The sequence below is a fragment of the Zalophus californianus genome, chromosome 2, assembly GCF_009762305.2.
Source record: "Zalophus californianus isolate mZalCal1 chromosome 2, mZalCal1.pri.v2, whole genome shotgun sequence".
Taxonomy (NCBI): domain Eukaryota; kingdom Metazoa; phylum Chordata; class Mammalia; order Carnivora; family Otariidae; genus Zalophus; species Zalophus californianus.
Window position 1 is genome coordinate 94,690,457 of NC_045596.1, and position 17,748 is coordinate 94,708,204.

A 17,748-nucleotide genomic window follows, 5' to 3' on the forward strand; every position below is an offset into this window, starting at 1 on the left:
GAAATTTTACCTTCATGTATCACACTGAAGAGATTAACAAAGCCTTAATATGTCTTCATTGAAAAATGGGATAAAAATTCAACCAGCATGACAATAACCTCCAAATAGGAGAGAAACCTAAAGCTCTAAGACAGGAGGAGCCATCACTCCTCCTCTAGAAATTAATTGTTGGGTAGCATGGCTGAGAAATAGGGTTTAGGTTAGAGAATTAGTAATGTTTAAAGAGGTAAGTTTTAGATTTTATATTTAAATAGGCATTAAAAACATAATCTTCTGCAATAATATATGTACTGGCATATATAAAAGTCCATGCTTTAAAATGATTGACATAATATTACATAGAAGGCACAAGTGCCCCACTCTACCTGTAAACCCATGTTGATGTTTTCATTCCATATCTTACCAATAAAGTTTTTTTCTTCCATAGATAGTGAAAAAAATATATAAATACTGCATCATTGTCAAGGTGGAGATACCTAGATTACTAATATGGAAAGGTTTTGGACCCATGGAAAGATGGCCTTATACATAGTAGTTAATACTACACAGAGTATGCATTCTCACGCCTTTTCCCCAAAATCTCTGATAGATTTTGTAGGACCCATATTGCAGAATTCACTGAGAATGGGTTGCCCTGCCAGATAAAATAGTACTATCAGTGAATGTGCATATTTTCCTTCTATAAAAGGAAAACAGACGACAAATACAGGAGGCTACAACTTTACAACTTCTCTAGAAAACCAAGGAAATTCATAGGGGAGTAACAGAGGAAAATATGTGGGCTAAATATAATAAATAACAACGGCTCAAAATAAGAGTATGGGATCATAGGATTTCTTTTCACAACAAAAACAAACTTGTTTTTAAATTAGTAAAGAGAAAATGTAAGCCCTTAAATTCAGTAATTGGGTTCCTGCTACCTTCATTTACATATATCTCTGTTCTTATATTTTCCTCAAGATTCTCATTTGTCACTCGCATATAATTAGGATTCTCGGTTTTATGTAGAATTTCTGAAACTTTGTGGTTAACAGAGGAACTGGGCTCTGTTATGATCCCTATACTGGAAACTAGATAATGCCACAAAACCCCACATTACTTCCCAGAAGCTCACACAGGGATGGATGCTAGTAATTGCCAATGCGTGCATATATAACAGTTTTCATGTTATGAAAAAGATAGAAGGAAATTTATTCACACAGTCCTCTGTTGACAATCACAAGTGCAGTACGGGGGTAAAAGTTGTGGGGTTTGCTTTTCTATTTAATAGTAAAAGGAAGCATCCTTCAAGCCTTGGTTCTTGTCTCCAGTGCTATCTCACTTTCTGCAGCTCCTGTCTCAGCCAGGATGGCAGAGGCTGCCCCAGTCTATGTAGCAGTTTGGACAGTTCCACATTATGATCACGGTAGTAATTAGAGAGGAAAGTTCTAGACTAGAAAACAAAAAGAAAAAAAAACTTGAAGGACGTTATTAGTTCATTAAACACAATTATGCAATCTACATTTCTTAAGAAATTCTATTACAATATAGGTGTCTATAAAATATGTATTTCTTTGGATTGTTCCCTAGATATCACTCATCATTACCTTTTAAAAAGGTTTGGCAGAACTGTAGCTATAAAATAAAAATAGGTCCAGGTATATCTTTTCTGGCTTATATACCATTGAGGCACTTATTTATTGCAGTATTGGTCAAGTCTATGCAGGGAGAAAAGTTGATGAGAGGTAATGACACCACAGAAGAATGAGGTAGGGGCCTGAAGTGGTACCAAATCTACAAAAGTGAGCTAGAAAAAACACAGACATTTCCTTTAAAGTTGGTCACTTTGTGTAAAATTGTGCCGTAGCATAAAAAGTGAACATAAATAACCATAAGAGCTGAAATTTATGATTAAAGAAATAACAACTTTGCAAAAATATTTTCTATGTTTGTTCAGGACAAAAATTGATGCTTTTAAAGCAAGAGTTTTTACTTCAAAAATAGTATAAGATCTCATTATAAAAATCATTATAATGAATTTTCTTGTGATTCTTAAATTCCTAGTCAAACTGGAATGATTGGCCCTTATTAGATGAATGGATAAAAAAAGAATGCTCAACTATATCAGTAGTCTTTAGGTTTTCTTGTATTTCTGGGAAACCAGAAAATTTATAATTGGGTTTTGTCTCTGGATGTCACTTACCTCATATTATAACCCGATGAACATTGTTTTGTGTCCCTGATAAAATAGTACAGATGAACAATTTTCCTTGTGGAAGTATAGGAGAAATGGCCCAAACAGTTTTCAGTCTCGTTAAAGTTATACCATCTCACTTAAGCCTTTTCCAATATTTTAACACAAATGAGTCTTGTTCTTCATAAAACTCCCTTGGCAACTTTTGTGCATACTGTGGAAATGGACTTAAGACAACTACATTTCATTTTGTACCATCCACCCGGATATTTCATTACATTTCTTCCCTTAAACCAGATTGTAAACACTTCAAAGTCTGGATAAGATGTTTGTAGAAGTAGTGAGAACATTACACTGATTTCCTGGCAGATTAAAGTGATTTCTGAAATTCTTTTGAAATTATTGAGTTCAAAGGTACAGTTTAAGGACTTTCTGGTACTTCTATTTCCATAGTAACACCTGAATCACTTCCATCCTCCCTTTGCCCACCTTGCCTTGGGAGAGATACTCATTATATCTGGCTCAGCTGATGGCTAACTGGTTTCCCAACCTTAGTCTACCTCCACATACCATCACTTTTTTTTTAAGATTTTATTTATTTGACAGAGAGAGAGAGACAGTGAGAGAGGGAAAACAAGCAGGGGGAGTGGGAGAGGGAAAAGCAGACTCCCCGCTGAGCAGGGAGCCGGATGTGGGGCTCCATCCCAGGACCCTGGGATCATGACCTGAGCCGATGGCAGGTGCTTAACTGACTGAGCCACCCAGGTGCCCCATACCATCACTTTTATTAAGGATTTCTTTTCCTGCTTTTGTAGTTTGTCATTGTTTTATGTATCTTATTATAAATCAATGACAATAACTAATTTACTCTCCTATAAAAAATCTGGGTTCAAAACTGTTTTATCCTGTATCCTCTTTGTGATATTGTGATTTATGATATAAAATATATCTGGTTTTTGCTCCTTTTCTGGCGCAAAGCTCCTAAAATCCTTGGAATTTCCTGAATGAAAGAGTTATAAAGGTATCTTTTGTTATGTTAATTAACTGGCTTCTGGAACCCACCTGGATGGGGGCTGGTTGTTAGGAGAACCAACCACCATGTGATTAGAAGGTTGGAACTTTAAGTCCCACCCCACTGACCTCAGAGGAAAGAGGGGCTAGGTATTGAATCAGTTGCCATTTACCAAAGATTTAATCAATTATGTCTCTGTAATGAAACCTCCAATAAAAACCCAAAAAGGACTGGGTGTAGAGAACTTCCCTGTTGGTGAACACGAAGAGATTGGGGGAGAGTGACTCACTCATAGAGGGCTTTTCCCGTAACTTGTCCTATGCATCCCTTCCATCTGGCTGTTCTGAGTTAATATCCCTTTATGATTAACATATGATCTAGTAAGTAATGTTTCTGTGAGTTCTGTGAGTTGCTGTAGCAAATGAACTGAACTCAGGGAGAAGGTTGTTGGAACTTTCAATCTATTGCCCTATGCATCCCTTCCATCTGGCTGTTCCTGAGATATATCCCTTTATGATTAGCATGCGATCTAGTAAGTAATGTTTCTGTGAGTTCTGTGAGTCGCTGTAGCAAATGAACTGAATCCAGGGAGAAGGTTGTTGGAACTTTCAATCTATAGCTTGTTGGTTGGTCAAGAGCACAGGTGACAACCTGAGCTTGTAACTGGCGTCTGAAGTTGGGGGTGGGAAGAGACCATCTTACAGAACTGAGCCCTTAACTGTGGGATCTAATGCTATCTCAGGGTAGATATTGTCAGAACTGAGTTGAATTGTTGGATACCCAGCTGGTGTCTGAGCTGGTGTGGAGAAATTTCCCCACCCACATATTGGCTTTCCATTGCTTACCTCAGTACCCATGCATGGTACAGGAATAGCATATGCATATTTAATATATAATAATAATGTCTATGTATTTTATCCAAAATTACTTGTTTAGTAAACAATTCATTTAAGTACTTTGCACATTTGGAAAATAGTTACTGTTCAGTAGGTATTTATGTTTCAACTGCATCCTAACGGCAAACAATTACTATGAATATCTATCAATTATTGATCTCTGTCAGCCTATTTTCTAAATATATAAAACATTGATAGCAAAGAAAGAGAAGAAAAGGAAGCAAACACAATGTCCCTTATTTTGAACACTGAGTTGTATGCGCAAAATTTTACCAGAGATTAGGAAAATATTACCTCTGGATCCATGGGTGGATATTTTCGGCCTTTGCTCTTTCCAAGACATTTGGTCTTTCCTCCTTCCAGTAGTTGACACCAAAAGCCCTTTTGGGGATCAAACCTACAAAAGATCAAACATATATATGATTATAAAAATATAATGATCATAAATTGTATACCAAATTTTAAGTGAGAGAGCCTCACCAGTTGGATAAAGAAAATGCACTTTGGTATGCCCATTGTCTCAATTTAATTTAGTTCCGTTCTACAAATATTCATTGAATTGATTTAAAAGTCTAATTGAGATTAAATAAACTATATGTTATTATATATTTTTGAATATTTCTACTGAATGAAGAAAGACCTGAAAATCTTTAATCCAATCTTAGATTGAAATTATTAACTTAAATTTCGTATTTTACCTATTCATCCATAAAAGATCAAGCACCAATCATCAAAACTGCAACCCATATACACAGGACTTTTAAAATATTTACTTAGTTATTAATATGATTTCCCTGTCAAAATATGTTTACAGATTTCTTTGAAATCATTCAATGGTATATATTAAAGTGACTGAATGTAATGTAAGTATACTTTTGTGAATATAAACATGAATTAAAGCTTCTAATTTGGAAGATTACTATAGTTTTTCAAGTTCAAAATGTTTACACTTTTTAAAGAGGAAATTAAAATTGTAAAAATAGAATTTATTATATTTTTTTCAGACAACATGAGGCACAGGCCATGCAAGTGGTGAATGGAAAATTAGACAACTCTTCATTTCTTTTGTTGAAGGCAAATGATCCTATGGGATAATTCAGGCCCCTATACTCTTAAATTCTAATGTTTTGTTCCTATGGCTGTACAAAGTTACCAAAGAAAGGATGTGTGGCCTAATTATTTAAACTCAGATATATAAAAACTTTTGTTTAGGACTAACAAGATAGGAAAAATGGAAGAATAACCCAAATAAGAAGAGAAATTTTAAATTTATTGCTATGGGACTTGCTGCATGCATAAAACATCGAAAAGGTTTGCATTTTTGTTGCTCAGCAGATGTTTTAGAAGGATGAAGCATAATTGACTGGGATGTAAAGTTAATTAGTTGCAGAATATTTTGTTGCCCTGGGCCCATTCCTATAATACCGGTGCACCTGCAATTTGCCTCTGCACATATGTGAACTCACTTAGGGGGGAGAGGGAAATTTTCTTCACACAGTTCCCTGCCCAACCTATTATTAGAGACCTGATCCTTGCAGGCCAGGTTGTCCTAGTACATGTTATCAATTAAAATTAAATACATCACTGGTTAAATGGATAAAAGGAAGACAGAGTCATTTCCAACCTGGACTTTTCAATCTAATCCTTGCCTATCACAGTCCTTTCTCTAGTTTTCATTAATTTCCCAAGAGGAAAAACAATTCAGCATGGTCTGCAAAATGAGATAGGGAAGTCGGCATAACTGTGCCCCTAAACAGCATTTTCTGCCTCAGGATGAGAATATTTAACTGCATTAAGGTAAAATACAGTTCTGGCAACAAAGCCAAGATATTTATACCCACGCTGAGAGCATCTCTTTTCCTCTCAGGTGTGTGGAGATCCCAGGATGGGCTGCAGTCTCTCCCTGTCTCCACAGCAGCTGTTGTGAGGCAGAACGTAATACAACTTGAGGAAGAAGAGCCATATTGAAAGTCACTCTTTTAGATAGGGCTGTCATAGCTTTGACTCCACATTATTATTATGTCCTGATTTCATTTATTGCATTGATGTTATATACTCTAACAGAGGGCATTTACTTTTTCTAAGTTATATGAATTCATTGTTTTATGGTTTTGTTTTAGTAGGCATGAAATTGTGAAATGAAGATGCAAAGCCTTTCTCAAATAACTATTGGACAACTCTGAGACAACAACGAATTGGTTGCCACACGACTTCTTTTATTACATTGAACATCACCACAGTTATTAATTTTTGTGGTGTGAGACATATTAAAAACCATATATTTGGTGCTTGTTTGTAATCTCTTCTTGAAAAGTATGATTTTACAGGTTTACTGAACCATAAGCAACTATTTGTAGTAAACAAGATAGAACCATTCCTTCAACTACCACAGGGAGGCAGGGAAAGACATGTTAACATCAATAACTATTAATGTAAAACGTATTCTAGGAAGCTTTGTCTACTTAATCAACAGGGGCATGCCTTGTATTCTTGTTATTTCCATGTGTAGGTAAAAACTTCATTAGGGTTGTTTGAGTGGATCAGGAACAACTCAATCTTATTACTGCTTTTCCTGTCCTTCCATTACCCTCTCTAATTGTCTAATTGCTACTTCTAATCTGCTGTGACCTGGGAAATTATATAATCAGGCTTGTTAGAATTTTGTCTAAAATTTAATAGGCTTTGTATCAAGCCTTGTGACGGAGTCAAGTACATGCCCTTTTAAAATATGTTTTGGCTCATTGGAGGTTTTGATTGTTTATTTTGCTTCTTTACCTCCCCCCCCTTCTTTAGTTACCCAAGTATATGGTTTTATTTTTCTAAGATGATTGCAACAATATCTCCCTTCCCATATTCTTTTCTGCAGAATGCTCTTGCCCCTCCCCTTCAAGAGGGGGCGGTCCATTGCCCTCACTCTGGATTTGTATTGGCTTTAGTGACTTGGTTGTAACCAATAAAATGAGGTGAGGTGAAAAGGATGCTGTGCGACTTGCAAGACTAAGTCAGAGAAGGCTATGGCTGTGTTGGATCACACCTCCTTAACATATCACTCCCTCTCAGAACACAGCCACTACACTGTCGGAAAGCCACACAGAGAGGTCTCATCCCATTCACCTTAGCCTTTGAGCCATCCCAGTGTCTTGTCTGAATTCCCAGCCCCCAGAATTTATCAGCATAATAAAATGGCTGTGGTAATATGCTGGTGGGTTTGGGGACGGTCTGTCATGCAACAATAGATAACTGGAACATTGCATGTGATTACATTTGGTTAGACATAATTTAGTAAATACAAAGTAAAGTATGAATTTATCCTTTTCCCAATTCTACCCCAAATACTGGTCACTTTCACAGAATTAATGATGGTCATCAGCACTTCATTTCTAACCTGTGAATTACTTGGGGTCTTCCCAAGTTTTTTTCACCTTTGTAACTTCAATTTCTAGGACAATTTTTGCAGAATGGGCATTTAAAAAATTTACTTAACCAAACTTATATTGGGAAAAAGCCCACCAAGAAGGGAGTTTGTGATATATAAAATGCCTATAGGATAACACTATGTAAAATAAAGTATCTGTGGTATTCTAAAGGAAGACTCTACATGAATAATAAGGATACTCCTTTGACTGCTTTTGAGTAGCATGATGATGTATAAATTCACAGCTAGTATTAATGATGCTATATACACACCTACCAGCAATAATTTATGATGGCAAATAATGGAAATGAAATCAAGCATGAGAATAGACTCACGTTAGTGCTTCAGAATAATTATAATGAGGTGTAACTCCCAGAAACTTCTGGACTTCATCCATCACAGTAGCTGGGTCAGATCTCAGCTGCTGTCCATCAATAATTAGCAACTATAAAGTCAAAAATAGTCACTTTGTGAAGAACAAAACTAAATTAAATAGATTGAACTGCCTCACTTGATCTGGTATGACATTAATCAATTAGGTCAGCATGAATAGGAGGAAAATATGCATTACTTAGGATACATTTTAATGTTTACTATTCTTATGTCCTTCCAAATAAACAACAATTGAAGTTTGCCATCGGCATTGTTTATAACCCTTAACTAACTTGATTGTAAATCAGAAATAAACACAGAAACTCTCTTGATTTAGTAGTTCAGTAGAAACTCAATTTTCCATCTGTCATGTAATCAGATAATTATCTAGCCTATGGAATCCCATGAGCTAACCTTGGAGCCAAAGACTTAGAAATGGCATTCAGATGAAAATTACTCATCTATTTTCCTTATAAACCATGACAAAGAACTCAGGTTTTAGTCATGACCTGATCTGGAGTAAAGAATATAAACAGTATGAATGTTTCCTCAAATCCTTACCTCTTGTTCTATCCCACATTCCTGGAGCTGTTAACAGCATTTTCCACTTTGACAGTCTAATGTGTGACCTCTTCCTTTCTAAGAGCCCTAGAGGACAGATGTCAGACTATCTGCATGTGGTGTTCCATAAAGGTATTGTCTAAATGGCTGTTCTCTGAGTAGTTGAGTTACTACTTATGGATCACATGATGTCTCCCGTGTGAGGACTCAGCACTCTGAGACCAGCTACTACCCAAAAGAAGATCCCAAGAATATGTTTTACAGCCACTTAACATTTTAACATTATTATTGACATTAAAAAATCCACATATCTTCTTTAGGTATGATTGTCTTATTATAAATTGCTGTCTGTGGCAATGTTATTTCTTATTTTCTGTTTGTCAGGTGCAATACAGCCAAGGTATATTAAACAGAAGAAATTAATTTTAGGACCTTACCTGAGAAGTAGCAAAGTAAGTCAGCCATCTTTCTATGTGGACTGCATACCATCCAGGTACTAGGCATCTCCTTTGTAAAGTTTTTAGGTCAGATGGGGCCCAATGTCCGGTTGTGATAACTTCGTAGAAATTAAACCTCAGGGCAGCTGGGTCTTCATGTGATCGTTGGTGCTTTAACAAGAAAATCAATTGTAAAATTGGTGTTCTTTATGCATGCACGGGTATGTGTGCATGTTTGTGTTTGATGTATGTACATGGGTGTGTCTTTTATTTCCAAAAAGTAATGAAAATGATAAAGTAATTTTAGAATGAAAAAATAAAGAGTGCATATATTAAAAGCCAGACAATGGCATATTGCTTATTTAAAGTACAAGCCTTCCATGTATATCAAGTCGTATGCATATAAGCCTGTGGTTGTCTTTGCGTTTACATAGAAGGCAAGAGACAGAGTACAGGATTTTCTTCATGGGTCTGATTAAAAGTGAATAGATATCGGGGACCAGACAAATCAAGCCCAGTGAAAAGAGATTTAGATTGGCAAGAGCAGATTCATATATTACTCTGCTCATTGTCTCATCATAGCTATTCCTACAGGTTCTGACATTTCCCCAATACCCCTCTGTGGCAGAGGCTATGAGCCTAGAGAAAGTAGATGTGTATTCCTAATACTTGTTTAGGTGTCATAAAGACGTTGGTGTTGCCCAAAGTCCTTTCCTTTTGCTCTCCCAAGAATTTCCATCTATCCATGCTAATTTACAAGTACTGATCCACTACTACTTTTCAGTACCAATCTCTGAGTCTTTCATATCAAACCATCAATAGTCAATAGTAGTTGTCTTTGCGTTTACATACAAGGCAAGAGCCCAATACAATAAGAGATTTTGCAGTCAATACAATTTCATAAGCACTCACTAGGCTCCTTACCAGAAAAAAAACTGCTATAGATTCTGGAGATAGAAAGATACAAGCAAAATGTAATTTCTATTTTCAAAGAAATAAAAATTTTCTATGGGAGGCAATAGATTAACAGACTATAATAAAGTCAGATATTTGACTAGAGTCATATACGTTGCTTTGGTAGACAGACCAATAGGTGATCAGTTCTGAATGAAAGATGATAGGATCTTTTTAAGTGGTTGAAAATTTTGAGCTAAAATGTAATAACAGAGATTTTTATAAGTCAAAAAATAAACATAGAAACTAAGAGAACTTGATGTCTTAAGTTTGAGTGAAAGTGGGTGAGTTGTGGGAATGGATGAATTGATTTTGCAAGATATCTAAAAGTTTAACATAAAGAAAATTAACTACAGAATGAGCATGGGAGTGTATTAGGACTTGATGCAATTGTGTAACAGCAGTTCATCTATGTGAGTTAGAAAAATTAAAAAAGTAAAGAGGGGTAAGAAGTGGGTAAACAGTAACCAGTGAGTGGTAGATGGGTGGAATAAAACTTTTGAAGGCCTCTCATTATTTTATATTTATTGACATTCTTATATGTATATGCATTATGCTGAGTACATAGAGACTACATAATACATTGATTTAATACTATGGGTAGAAACTACATAACTTGAATAAAAGAATCTAAAAATACTATGTGCATATTAATATGTTAATGCTAAAATTTTTATTTTAAGCAGTGATAATATGGAACTGTACTTAATCTTCCCTACATTGATTTATAAATGTTTAACACCAACTTTTCTTTATATTCCTGCAACTAAGAAGATTAGCATAAAAATATGACCAGAAGTCACAAAGGGACATATTTTATGGAAAAAATAGCACTATAGCTTCTCTGTGAGGCCCATTTTAAAAATGTGGGATAGAAATTAAGTGGCAGGTGACATTTGTAGGAGTTTCTGAATTACACCTGCTGAGCTTTGGATTTATGGTATTTACTGAATAGACAGGCCCAGCTAAGTAATAGGCTGCATTATTTTGAAATGTGGAGCAGTTTGGGGACCCTACTCTTAGCAATATGGCAATAAAAATATCAGGAAAAATAATTCCTTTCAAACATGTATGTTCAAAGAATTTACTTGAAGAAGCAGGCACAGATTCTCTTTTATTTAAATAGTTTAATCTATGTGAAAAAAGATTCATATAAATTTGTTCTATGTTTTCTGCTAGGAAATGTGCAACATTTGGCCCCAAGTACTTATATTCAACATTTTTAATGAAGGCTTAATATTTCAATGCTTTTGTTACTTTTTTAAAAAAAGTAACTTTATGTTGCTTTGCAATATGAATTTTCATAAAGTGAGAAAGGCACATTTTTCTATCTCTTTTTTTTAAAGATTTTATTTATTTATTTGACAGAGAGAGAGAGCGAGAGCACAAGTAGGCAGAGTGGCAGGCAGATGGAGAGGGAGAAACAGGCTCTCCGCCGAGCAGGGAGCCGGATGTGGGGCTTGACCCTAAGACCCCAGGATCATGACCTGAGCCAAAGGCAGCCGCTTAACGGACTGAGCCACCCAGGCGCCCTGGCACATTTTTCTATCTTGAGGGAGACAGTGACTCATGGATTCTAATAATATTTGGATCTTACTCCCAATCCAGGTGTTCTCCTAGGATCCCTGACCTCTTGCAATCCCAATGTACAGGGTCACATTTTTCTGTCCATTATTATTTGTTCTTGGCCATAAATGTTTATTGAAAAAAGTCAAGAAAAAGGATGAATACAAAAATAAAGAATGGGTAAAAAATAAATGAATAAAGAAGTAATAAAAAATAAAAATTTCTCGTATGCTCTTTAAACATTCCCTTTTAGTCTTGTTTTTGGGGCATTAATTTATATGTGCATTAAACATACACATACACAAATGCACTCATATCATGGGATTTTAGTACATGCACATTATTACCACCACAAATTCAAGATCACCTTTAATTAGGCTTTCACTGCTGTAGGCGATTTTACATTTTTGTGGTCAACTTTATCTTACCCCTGTACAAAGATTTCACACTGCCTTTTTTCTCTGCTCAAACTGCCATTACCCAAATTATCCCCCTCTTTTTCATCAGATTAACTCATTCTCAACTTTCCAAAGGAAGGAGAGACCACTGGAATCACTTCAATTTCTCTATCTCAGACCTTCCAATTAAGTTTTAATGGAAGGATTCTTAACCAGAGCCCTACTGATATAATTCAGAGGGTCTATGAACTTGGCTCTGAACAACAACAACAAAATAGTCTTTTTATTTTTGGTAACTTTTAAATGAAATTTTGCATTTATTATACCAATAAAAATCAGCTATTTTTGTATCACAACACAGGTGTTTCAGATATATCAAAATGCCGTTCATGCTCATTCCTACTTCAACATTACAGCGGTATTGGTCCTGCCATTAGATCTGGCCATTTAATTCTTAAGTAAATAAAAATTTTTTACTGAATTAAAAATTACGTTAATAATTACATTTTTAAAAAGTTGTTTCTTTGTAATTCTATGTAGTTTTATGCTTTTCAAACGTGTTTCTGAAATGGAACCCATAGACTCCAGCAGCTTGCCAGGAGGCTCCCTGCACAAGACAAGTGAAGTCTGGAAATGGATGCTTCCCTCCCATCTAAGCTAATTCCCTATAGTCATCTCTTCCTAGCCCCTCAGGATCCTCACAGGACTGATAACTCAGGTTTCTCTCCTGGGCCTTAAACATCTCTCCTTTTTTGGAAACGTCTCATGATTCAGATCACTACCACCATAGGGCACAGTTTCCTTGAACCCAACTTAACTTCTCTGTAATAAGTCTGTGTCTTGTTTTTCCCCTTTGAAATCTCGCATTTTTATTTCTTCTTCCCACTTAGTTTCTCCTCCACCAAATCCATCTGGTTTTGCTCTTTTCATTGTGTCACTAAAGGCTCCACTTCTCTCAATATCTTTCAGCTCAGTGAAAATAATTCAGGCCTTGTTTGTCCAATTGTCTAATTTCTTAGCAGCCACCTCCTCCATTTGGTAGTACTCAGTCCCCTTGTATTCAGTGTCATCACACTCCTGGAATTTCTTCTACTCCTCTGACCGTGTTCTCTTGTCTCCCTGGCTGCCTCATTGTTCTCTATACTTTGCTTCTCTAAACACTCTCCTTAGGCAGTTTCCCCATGTTTGTGGCTTTTTGCCTTTGATTCACAAATTTCTGTCTCCAGCTCCGACCTCTCCCCGGAGTGCCTTCTGACTCTACTGTTCGTCTCCGTACGACAGTGATTCCGTACCTCATGCTCACCATTTGTGCCACATCTTTAGCACCCCTCCCCCCAACCAGTCCTGTTTCCTTCTTCAAGTGCTTCTATTTTTTATGGGAATATATACTCATCATCCAGTTGTCCACATCAGAAATTTGGTTCATCCTTGACAGTGTTTCCTCACGAGGTTCTGTTCGTTTTAATCCCTACATGTCTCTTGATACTTTATACTTCACTCAGTCTGTACTTACTCTCACTGTCAATGCTGCCTTTATTTCTTAGCAGCCTCTAAAAGGAAATCTGGTAGTCACATACTGGCTTAACTCTTCAAAGGTTTTCAGTTGCTTGAAGAATGGTAGCCACATGGTTCCCTTTCCTGAGTTCTGTCCCCTGTGTACGTCTCAGACTCATCATCTCCCACAGGTTTTGCTCTCTAGCCACATGGAAGTTTTCTTAGTTCTTTAAACGTGCTAAGGTTCCTTGCACCCAGGGGACCGCATATACTTTTCCCTCTCCCCGACTCTCCTTCTAACCCACATTGTTTGACTAGTACTGGGGTATATAAAGGCATAAATATTTGTCCATCCCTTTGAAGTTTCTTTATGATTGATTCCAGAAGAGGATCCATCGCACAATAGGACCCTTGCAAAACTATTTTGATAATTATTGCCAAATTAGTTTTCAGAAAAGATTTCCATCTATAGCCTTCTATTGCAACATTCGAATATCTTTACCATCACACCCTTGCCAGCAAGGAGAATAAACATTACAATTTTTGTTGAGATGATATTCAAAAAGAGTATCATTTTGATTTATATTTTGTTGCTCCCTAATTGGGTTGATCATTTTTCATATAAATTGCTGAGCAATTACATTTGTGGGTGTCTTCGTGTACGTGAAATATCTATGTGTTCTGTTTATTTGCTCATTTTTCTACTGAGGTATTATATTTTTTATTTTTTACCAATTTACAGAAACTTTTTTTTTTAAATTACGGGTACTAAACCATTTACCATGTATTATTAAAGATGCTCTACTTAGATATGTACTATTATTTTGTTAATTCTGACAGACTAATATTTTACATGTTTATACTGTCTATTCAATCTATTAATCCTTTATGTATGATGTTTTCTATTACTTTATGCCTGAAATTCCTTGCCCAATTTCACACGAATCAAATATTCAGCTTTTATCACTTGTAATTTCTTTTCTTTTCCTTTCTTTTTTGGGGGGGTTAGCTCTGTAGCATTTGACTGTTAAATACAACTGGGCATCTAAACTTTATTTTGGTATTCACCATTGCTTGCATTTAAGCTATGGCTAAATGTTTTTAGAAGTATTTTTTACTGCTTCATACCTGGTACCAAGAGTATGCCCGGTCTGAAGGGTCGATGAGAATGGTAATGATCTTGGCTTTGGGGACCAGAGATGCAGCTCGCTTGGGAGCTTCTTCTGAATGGAAGTAATTAGCACTCTTTTCAAATAGAAAGTCACTTGTAATGTTGGGTGGAGTAGGAAAAAAGTCCATATACCTGAAGGCAGAGAAAAACAATCAGAGATCTAAGTTTTACTTCATGCTATGGATATGAAATATTTGAACATTTTTACATTCATTTATATTGAGGTCTACTTATTAGTGTCATAATAATTGAAATCATGGCTATGCCGTATACTTTGGCAGTAAGACAATCCGAAGTATTACTATTTTAATGAACTATGGTAGGGCAGGGGAAAGGGAGGTGAAATAGGTGGATTGTTAAGGACAGAGGGAAAATCTTTTAGATTTGGGATGATATCTCTGCTATCAAAAGCCAAATCCAGAAAAATTAAGTTTACCCTTGGCAAAAAGCAAATTACAAAGTATTGCCTAGTAAATATTTTAAAATAGTAAATTCTTGCTTGCAAATTTGAATGCAAAATTTTTAATTTGAGATCAAAGTGCACAAGAGAGGAGGATGTGTAAGTCAGAAGAGCTATAAAATCCTAAGCAGAGTAGGGCATAGCTGCTCTCTTCCTTTTTAACTTCTGCATAATTTGTTGTATGTGTAGCAATGTGAACACATTATAGTCTATCTAGAGTCATTAAGAGGCTATTTCCTGCCAGTTGAGCCTGTGGTGCCTTGGTAGGATCACTCCTCCATATGCTGTCGGAACATTCCTCTGTGTATAGATTATGGAATCAATATGTTCAGAGGTTAACTCAGTGCAAGGCTTTAATTATGTGTGTAATTCTCCTTACAGCTCATCACTTCTCTAACCCTCAAATGTTCTAGAAATAAATAATGAGAGCAATTAAGGATTCATATAAGACACTTATTTTCCTCTTTGACATTTGTTGTTATGTTTCCCAAATGTGAAGTGGTGAAAAGTCTCATCTATATTCCTGCTTAACAATTTGTGTTCCATTTGAGCTCACAGATAAGAAAAAATTGCTGTTCTGCTTTTAGTAACTTGCATGCACTTCCAAAATTTATTTAGTCTTTTTAAAGTAAGGTAGAATAGTCATATCTTAGATGCAGAGTGGGCACATCTCTTCCCATGATAGGAAGCCAGATCTGCTTACCGGCATTGCCCCTCCCCTACTCTAGCCCTAGCTGGGTCTAAACAGAACAGGCCTCTTGTTGAGGACAGGCTCATATGTGGTGTTGACATAAAGTTACACACTGCAGAGTTATGCATTTAGGGGAATTTCCCTGGAGGAGATTTGCCTTATATAACTGGAAGTTGGAATCAGTGTGATAGTTTCTTAAAAAATTGGAATAAAGCTAGAAAAAAGCTCCAGAGTAAAAACCGGTTCTAATATCAGGTTTATTCTCTTTCAGTTTAGGGAAAATATTGTGATTTTAAAATTTTTCATAATTTATTAAATGCAAAGTAATATATCTTTTATGCATGTGCACGGCTGGCATTAATATGGTTTTGGAAATGCTATGTTATTTGCATGACAAATATCAGCTTATATTATAATACAACATTTTATAGTCTATGTGGTTAATGAAGATACATGTCACAGAGTATAAAATAACTTATTTATTTGTTTCCTCAAGCATCATTTGTGAAGACAAATTATGTAGTTAAAAAAAATTCTAGGCGCAGGAAAATAGTAATATGCTTAAGCAGAATTTTAAATTTCCTTATGAATAATTCTGAAAAAATATCCCATAATCTTCTTTATTCAATCATATTAATTTACCAGAAAAATATTATCATTATTGCACTGTCCAAATTATAGGCAACACTGATTAAACATATCGTTGTTATAAATTAATTTCTAATTCACTATGGTAGAATTGAGCATAACAAATTTATGCTGTAATTATGTAGATGCCACACATACATCTATAATCGCTCTGCCGTGATTGAGCATGTATTAATAATGGTCTTTAGTTTTTGTTATTTTCCTTACCAATCAATTCCCTTGTGGTAGTTGTTGCCATTAAAGAATTGAACTTCTTCAAATGTTTTGGGACTGGGAAGATTGCTGATGATGGAAGGGTGCATAAGAAGGAATAAATAAAGTGCAGTTGTTCCTATAGCAAAAAAGGAGGCAAAGGGTTATATATGGCAACAAAAGAAGAGACAAATACTATTTTAGCAAAATTTTTGCTCAAAAAGTAATATCCAGAAGACCAAATTTTCTGGTATTAAAATGATTTCCTTAAGGGACCCCTGGGTGGCTCCGTCTGTTAAGTGTCTGCCTTCGGCTCAGGTCATGATCCCAGGGTCCTGGGATCCAGCCCCATGTAGGGCTCCCTATTCAGCGGGGAGTCTGCTTCCCCCTCTGCCTCTATCCTTCCCCCACCTGGAGCCCCTGCTCATGCTCTCATTCTCTCTCTCTCTCTCGGTGTCTCAAATGAGTAAAACCTTTAAAAAAATGATTTCCTTAAAATCAATTAGGTGCATTTCATGTGGCAACAATCTAAGTATTCTTTTATTAGTCTTCATGATTCCATTTACCTAACCATCTGATTTAATATTAGTACATAGGCAAAGTGAAGCAGACTGATGATACAGCTCTTTTCCTGTCTGATGGTTTTTTTTTTTTTTACATTTTTTTCTGTTTGATATGCAATAACTATTCTCCTGTTTATAGGGTGATACAGAGTTTCTGCTTTAAATTATTTTATTTGAGGCAAAAATCAGTTTATTTGAAGAAAAATACAAAATAAGATACCACAGGAGATGTATAACATACAAAAAATGCAAAAAACACGTAGGTGGTTATACAAAGATAAGACAAAACTGGGCATCTGAAGGGGACGATACTGTGCTTTAAGCTGGGAGAGAACTTCAGAAACTGGTGGTTCGGTTTCCCTCCGGGAGTCAGGTGAGTGGCTAAAGCATCAAGGGCATCCAGCACAATACCTGAACCTGGTGGATTTCAATATTATATTCAAATCAATTAAATTAAATCAAACTACTCAACACATGCTGACTGGTGCTACTCTATGTGAGTCCCTGGTGATTTTTTTTTTTTTTTTTTTTTTTTTCCTGGTGAGAACTCTTGAGAAGAAAAACTCATTTGCTGGCCTTGATCAACTTAAAGTGTATGTGTGGACTTGGGTCAAGTAAACAGGTAATTGCAACATAGTGAGACAGTTTCCATAGTGAGAGAAGACCAGAGTGCTTTTCTAACACATGAAAGGATGGGTGTCTTAGACTTGAGAAGTCAGCTAAAGCTTCCAAGAGGAAGCGTTTT

At 35.9% G+C, this 17,748-nt stretch overlaps 1 protein-coding gene across 1 annotated transcript in view; it reads right to left on the reverse strand.

Moving 5' to 3' along the window:
• Positions 1–1,194: 1,194 nt before the first annotated feature.
• The window catches only part of LOC113924712 (bifunctional heparan sulfate N-deacetylase/N-sulfotransferase 4), a 397,622-nt gene continuing 381,068 nt past the window's right edge, over positions 1,195–17,748 (reverse strand). The window contains exons 10-15 of the mRNA XM_027598851.1: positions 16,456–16,579; positions 14,407–14,581; positions 8,867–9,037; positions 7,832–7,941; positions 4,376–4,478; positions 1,195–1,432 (exon numbers count right to left, since the gene is read on the reverse strand). Coding sequence (XP_027454652.1) covers positions 1,313–1,432; positions 4,376–4,478; positions 7,832–7,941; positions 8,867–9,037; positions 14,407–14,581; positions 16,456–16,579 — 803 coding nt within the window. The 3' untranslated portion in view covers positions 1,195–1,312. The remainder of the gene's footprint in view (positions 1,433–4,375; positions 4,479–7,831; positions 7,942–8,866; positions 9,038–14,406; positions 14,582–16,455; positions 16,580–17,748) is intronic.